General features: G+C 29.0%; 2 protein-coding genes across 2 annotated transcripts; one reads left to right on the top strand and one right to left on the bottom strand.

Annotated features, from left to right (window-relative positions):
* Window positions 1-3,467: 3,467 nt before the first annotated feature.
* On the bottom strand, window positions 3,468-4,922 carry BN7_4521 (D-amino acid dehydrogenase small subunit; the record flags this gene model as incomplete). Its single annotated transcript, XM_011274893.1, has 1 exon — window positions 3,468-4,922. The coding sequence occupies one exon, from the start codon at window positions 4,920-4,922 to the stop codon at window positions 3,468-3,470; it is 1,455 nt and encodes a 484-aa protein (XP_011273195.1).
* A 1,060-nt stretch (window positions 4,923-5,982) lies between these two features.
* Window positions 5,983-6,856, top strand: BN7_4520 (uncharacterized protein; the record flags this gene model as incomplete). Its single annotated transcript, XM_011274892.1, has 2 exons — window positions 5,983-6,036; window positions 6,128-6,856. The coding sequence occupies 2 exons, from the start codon at window positions 5,983-5,985 to the stop codon at window positions 6,854-6,856; spliced, it is 783 nt and encodes a 260-aa protein (XP_011273194.1).
* Between the last annotated feature and the right edge of the window lie 657 nt (window positions 6,857-7,513).

Raw genomic sequence — 7,513 nt, 5'->3', positions numbered from 1 at the left:
GTGATTATTGTTTCCATGTAATCACTTAAATCATGGTCTCCTTCAATGACTTCAATTACCATTGATGTTTTCTTTTCAATTGCATAAAGTATTAAATCTAATGTATGAGAGCTCCCAACCACTCCCTCTTTGACTATACTTGATTCATTTAAATCGCTGTTTAAGCGATGATTGACTTTGGGTTCAAGCTTCACGTCATCCTGTTTTTGATAAAAAGAGTCTTGCGAATCGTATAGACCTAAAACAAAATCAAATATTTTCTCTAAATATCTTTTGGCATCTCTTTTTCTCAATGAAGTTGCCTTTTCAAACAATAATTCGGTAGAACGTTCTGGTAAAGATGATTTCACATATTTCTTTTTCAACTCTTGAACTTCGTTTTTGATATCACGTTCAATTTTTCTTTTGGTGTCCATTTCCCAGTCATTCAAATTAATTCTTTGCTCCCCTAGCTCTAGATCATAGTGACGAAAGAGCCGTTTTACCTTGGAAAACTTTTTTTTTGGATCTTCTATTGATTGGAAACTATTCCAAAGTTTGTTAACCTCATTGTGACATGTGGATTCAATTTCTTCATCGTTAATTTCCTTAGCTTCTGAAATAATTATAGGCTTGAATTTATCTGTTACACCTGTGACAGAGTAGAAACTGGTTGGTTTCAAATGATCTTCAACTTTTTTGGGACCTATGTATTGATCTAATAATTCATGCATAAATTCTTTGTCTGTAGTGGGAAATATAATTGGTGTAGTTGTACTTAAAAGTAGTTTGAAAGCGTTTAAATTTCTGTAAACTGATGATTCGATATCTTGAGGAAGATTCTCTTCTCTAAAACTATCATAATAGAATTTTCTAGCCAAATGTTCCATAACATGTAGTTGCTCTTTATTAACAAGCGAACTAGGGTCGACTTTTCCATGGTATTTGATGAGTCTTGATATTTCAGGTCCTATGAGGAAGGGAGACATCCCATTTGAAATTCTTGCAAGTTTTCTCAGTAGTGTCATTGGTAGTAAAGATATACAATTGAGTTGTGTAAGACTGGAAGTTGAAAGAAGTTGAGAATTAAAAGTCAAAACTGATAGTATCACATCAAAATAGTGTTCTTACCGGCTAAATTAAACTATCCATTAAATTACTATTTTAGGAAAAACATATAAGAAATATACAAATTAGGAAATTAGACAAATTTGTGATATTTTTATATTTTTATACTTAAAGTAAGCTGATGAAGTCGAATTAATAGAAACTGATTGTAACTACTAGCATACTATGTCAATCCAATAAATGATAGCTTCATTAATACTTATAACATTGTCAACTTGCCAGAAAAGTCCATGAGTTATTGGGCACAAATTGTGGGATTTGGGATTTACATGGTAAAAATCAGTTTTGTGTCACAATCACACTGAGATAATTAATCAGATTCAAATACATATCAAATTCCATAGAAACAAATGCCAAGAGTTATATGGTTTCATTTGTGTTTTGTTTTAATTTGTTTATTTTGTGTTTTGTGTTTATTTTTTTGTATTTTGTGTTTTGTGTTTCGGAAACCCGAAAAAAAATATAAAGACTTTATTTTCCCTTTTTTCTTTTCTACTTTTTTGTTTTTATTTTCTGCTTCTTTTCTTCATTCAATCATTGGTTCAGTTGATTATACTTTTTAGTACAGGGGTTGAATCTCCGCTATGATCTTTGTTTATGTATTTCTTGTGGTGTTAATGTTTCAATTTCAGATCTATAGCTCCAGAGATTACCTGGTTCTATCATTTGTGGGAAATTAGGCTTTACATATTTCAGGGTTTATTGATTATTGATGATTTATGCATACTTTGATTATCTTGGGGGTGCCGAACCTTTTTATGACATGTGTGTATTATTGAATCATGAGTCTTTAAATCAGGTTTGAATATTTTGGTCTATTACATGTTTATGGTTCCATTTTGCTGTTTTAATTCAAGAGTTTTAATAACCAGTTTGTTCAGGGTTTATTGGTGGACGATAGTTTAGTACATTATATTTGATTATCTTGGGAGTGCCGACCCTTTTTATGAAGTATGTGTATTATAAATTATGAAGTCTTTAAATCAGGTTTGAAAAATATTTAGGTAAGTTATATGGTATATGATATACAGATTGAATATCTATTACATTATTATAATTTTTTTTTACTTTAATAGAGTTTTATAACCATCATGTTTAGGGCTTATTGATAAATGGTGATTTATGCATACTTTGATTATCTTGGGAGTGCCGACCCTCTTTATGACATGTGTGTATTATTGAATTATGAGTCTTTAAATCAGGTTTGAAAAATATTTTTTTGTCTATTACATGTTTATGGTTCCATTTGTTCCATTTTGTTGTTTTAATTCAAGAGTTCCAATAACCAGTTTGTTCAGGGTCTATTGATGGATGATAATTTAGTGCATGTTTTGATTATCTTGGGAGTGCCGGCCCTTTTTATGAAATGTGTGTATTATAAATTCTGAAGTCTTTAAATCAGGCTTGACACATATTACACCTAAAGATCATAGATACTATTTATGCTAAGTTCCAAAATCACCTTAATAAAAATTGACTATTATGGGCTTCTCAGAAATTTATTTAATCATTGGTGGTTTTTAAAATTATGTTTAACATTATGGATGTGAATGTTTGCAAAATAATTTCATCCTCTGTTTAAATCTTCATTAATTTCAAAGTCAAAAACTTTGTGTACTCATTAGTTGAAAGATTTTCAAACCAATAACTTTTGAAGAAGCTTTCATGGAAGCTTAATGAATATTTCTAAATTTTTTTTCAAGTTCTTCATAAGGATTGTTATTGTGATCGCTGATAAATTTGCTTAATTTACTGTTAATAATTAATTATTGTTGCTATTATAAGAATTTGATGAATATCAAGGAAACTTATAGCTAAACTATAGGATTACTACTTCAAGTGAACATCTATTAGAGATTTCATTAAACTTTGCTATATGATTTGGTAATGGTTCAGATGTTATTATAATTCCAAAATTTTATGTGGGTTATAGGAATTACATTATGTCATTGGGACGCTTCATTTCATCCATGTTTCATCTTTAGAGAAAGTTCATTCGGGTGTTATAAGCCAACTTCAGCTACTCAAATTATCAAATTTATGAAATTTTTTCAAATGTTATGCTTATATGGTTATGTTTCGTTAAAATGATTTATGGGTATTCGTATGAAAGCTGTTTACACAAATCATTCACGTTTGATCCCAAGAAATCAGAATTTAGGTATTAATTCCTGCTAGCATAACATGACATTACTTATTCCGGCTCTCATGAAATCTCATATTTTTTTGAAGTCATGTACTGTCGTCTATTCTCTGAGATATTGTGTTTGGTGGCTCGAATCATTACTCAAACCAAAAACTTACATTTATCCTACAACTTTTATACGGTTATAATCAAAAGATTATATTATAACAAAATTTCAAAATTTCATATCTTCAGGTCCTGATAAGACCTGTTTATCATATTGTCTTTCACTTTTCAATTTCTCTTTCAAACCATTAACATCTTTGGGGAAATCTTGTGGATCCTTCCATTTGAAGGTTTCAGTATAAATATTTGAACGACCTTCAATTTTATCAACTAAAAATTGACCAAGTACTGGAAGCATCTTGAAAGCATGACCAGATCCACCACAGGCAACAAATAATCCATTTTTACCTGGAACAAAATCATAAATATAATCATTATTGATTGTATCAGTATACCAAATAATTTTAGTTTCTAATTCAATACCAGCCTGGACTAAATCTGGGAAGAAATCTTGTAACCAGCTTTTAACTTGATCTATAATATGTCTAGTTAAGTACTGAAAAGGTGGATCACTATTTGAAGTTTTAGGTATTGATATGACCTGACCATTCTCGGTAACAATTGGATTAGTATATTTGGTTTGTCTAACAAACATTTTCATTATACCTTCAGGTTCTGTAACTGGGAAAATCATAATACCACCTTGATAACTTTTTTCTCTATCATGACCAACTTTCCAACCAATAATTGGATGATTTTTTGAAGAATATTTTTCTAAAAGATCTTTACGGTCTTTTGGAATTTTTATTATGACAACATTACCACTTGTAGCTTCATTTATACCATCTAATTCAGGGACTAAAGAAGTTGACCAAGGACCAGAATTAATTACAACAAGATCAGCAATGTGATTTTGACCATCTTGAGTTATTATACCTCCAACTTCCTTTTGAGTTTCATCTTTATAAATGTAATCTTTAAAAGTTCCCTTTTCACCACCAAGAATGAATTTAACACCTAATTTCTCAGCTTGATATTTAGCATATTGACAACCTCTTGAAGCATAAAGCATACCTGAAGTAACATCTAAACTACCTTTTAGATCTGGGATTTTTTCTTTCAAATCTGTAGCAAATTTAATCTTATTACCAAACCCTGAAAAATTTGCTCTCTTAATATCAACTTCTTTATTTATATCATAAATTAAAACATCTAATCCTTCTTTAGCAAAACTTTCACCAGATTTTTTCCGTCCTTCACTTATAACATCATCTAATAATAACATACCACAATGATCAAATATTTTCAATCCTGTATATTTTTCAGCTTCATTTTGAGGTACTAATGGTAATTCACGATTCCATTTTTGCCAAATATCAAATGCTTTAAATGCTAAATCTTGGTAATGTTTTTTATCTTCATATCTTGATCTGAAAATCTTGTTTAAATCACCAGATGCAGTATCAGCACCTTCAAGAAATGTATAATGATTTGAATTAAAATCTAATCTATCGAAAACAGTTATATTTGTGTATCCATTTTGAGCTAAATGAAGGGCATTTGATAATCCAAAAACACCAGCACCAACTAAAATTATCTTTGAATCTTTCTCCAAATGTGACATATTGTTGATTTTAGCTAGCTATTTGAATCCCTTGAAGAAGAACGCCTTTGCAGAGTAACTGGCAATAAAACCACCCTTTATATTCTACAAAGACAAACTGTTATCAATAAATTTTAACCTTTATTGTCCCTTTTAATACCCATCGCACATCCTTCCTTATCGGGTGATAAAAGCGACACAGACACCAGACACCAGACAATAGACATATTTAATTTAAAACAATGGATCGTGATTGGAGATTAACTATAGGAATTTTAGAGTTGCATTGTGAGAACCATATCATTCAATATGCCCACTTGTGGCTCCCACAATGCAACATATAATAAAAACCGAGATTTTCGTTTATTTCCATTTATCACCGAGTGGATATTTGAATATGTAATAATTTGTGAGTTTAATATTGAGTGTATACTTCTTGAAATAGTTTACATGGTGAATTGAAGCTAATATTATGATTTATCATGTCCTAAGGTTATATTGTGAAAAAAATATAAATTTTCAAATTTCTATTCAAATATTAAATTTTATGTACTTCAATAATTTTAATATTACTTTAAATAATCAATTATTCAAAAACATAAAATTTTAAACTTTTGAAAAATGGAAAAACAAAACATTCATTAAAATCATTATTAAATTTTGCATACAATATCACTAAATAAACCCACCCACCTTTATACCAAAACTTTATTAAATAATTGGATTTAAACATTTCAACGTTTAAATTCTGCCCATACCAAGATCATAATGTACAGAGTCAAATTTACCGAGACAAAAACATTTATTTTTATTAAAAAGATGAATTTTAACCAGTGATTAATGTGATTATTATGTATATTAGTGGAAGATATATATTAATCCTTACCATCACTTTACTTGTGTTTTTCTTTTGTGATGTTTGTCCAGTTTTGTATAGATTTCGGTTATTCCATAGTAAACTATTAATTATGTCCCCCGCAAATTGAAATATATAAAAAGTGTCAAAATTTCCAATGAATTTGATGAATTTTTATAGAATCAAGTAAATTTAAGAGAAATATTCAAATCATTATGTCATTCAATGAAAAAGATTTCACAAAGTACAATCATTTCATTGTTCAATCCAAAGGGAATGGTATTATTCATATACAAATCAATAGACCAAAAGTTTTGAATAGTTTTAGTGAAGAGTAAGTATAATCAAATTGATATCAAAAGACTCTTAGTTAACCCAAAAAAACAGAACTTGGAATCAATATGGATCTTTAATCAAACATCTAAATCAATTACAAGATGTTAAAGTTATCGTGTTAAGTGGTACTGGGAAACATCTTTCAGCTGGTATTGATTTGAAAAGTTCATTTAAAATGTTTAAAGAAACTTCACAAAAAACTAAAGCTCAAACATTAGAATTTCTTAAAAAATTTCAAAATGATATTAATATTGGTGTTGGTTCGAAAATTCCAATCATTTCAGTGGCTCATGGTGTTTCATTTGGATTAGCTTTAGATCTTATTTCTGCAACTTCAATTAGATTAGCTTCAAAAGATTCAAGATTCTCTATAAAAGAAATTGATATTGGAATCATTGCAGATATTGGTTCTTTACAAAGATTACCTATATTATCAAATAATGTATCCAAGATATATGAATATGCATTAACTGGTGATGAATTTAATTCACAAGATGCTTTTGATCTTGGACTTGTTAGTAATGTTTTCTCTTCAAAAGAAGAAGCTTTAAACAGAGCTTTTGAAATTGCAAATAAGATATCTTTGAAATATCAACCAGCAGTTCATGGAACTAAACAAAATTTAGATTTAGTCACTTCAAATAGTCAAATTGTGTCAAAGGGACTTGAACAAGTTGGAATTGATAATACAAATTTAATGAAGGATCCTAAATTTTCTGAATTTTTTGTGAAATCAACTAAAAAACTTGGTTCTAAACTATAATATTGAAATCAATGGGATAATGATAATATAATGTGTCTTTATTTATTCAAAATTGATTGTAGTTTATGAAATCATGATTTTTGTATAATTTGATTTCAATGTGTAAATCTCGAAAGCCCGAAATTTTTCAATATATACTGAAAAAAAAAAAAAAATAAAGACACTAAAAAAGATCGAAAACATCAAACTCACACTTGAACAAAACCACCAAGATTGAAAGGACTCATATATTCAAAGACCAGTGGGAAAATTGAATGAATCTAATTAGGAAAATGTCAACAAGTCCAAGTCAAAGTCCTCCACGCAAGCAGAAACTCCAGAAATTGGTTTCAGAATCTGGATTCAAAGCTAAAAGACAACATCAATCAAATGAAACAATGCAAGATTCAAATGTCACTTATTCAATACAAGGCCCATTAAGGAAAATAGATCCTTATTATTATACTTATTTAACATATTGTAAAATGAGATGGAGAGATCGTACATTGTTTGATATTTTTTCAAATGAATTTAGAGATCGTGAACCTCATTATTATGCAAAAGCTATATCAAATGGTGAAGTTAAATTAAATGATAAAATTGCTGATTTAGAAACTTTTGTAAGGAATGGTGATTTAATTTCTCATAGAATTCATAGACATGAACCTCCTGTCACTT

This window comes from Wickerhamomyces ciferrii, contig 00170 (assembly GCF_000313485.1).
Source record: "Wickerhamomyces ciferrii WGS project CAIF00000000 data, strain NRRL Y-1031 F-60-10, contig 00170, whole genome shotgun sequence".
Classification (NCBI taxonomy): domain Eukaryota; kingdom Fungi; phylum Ascomycota; class Saccharomycetes; order Phaffomycetales; family Wickerhamomycetaceae; genus Hansenula; species Hansenula ciferrii.
This window is presented reverse-complemented; position numbering and strand designations above follow the sequence as displayed.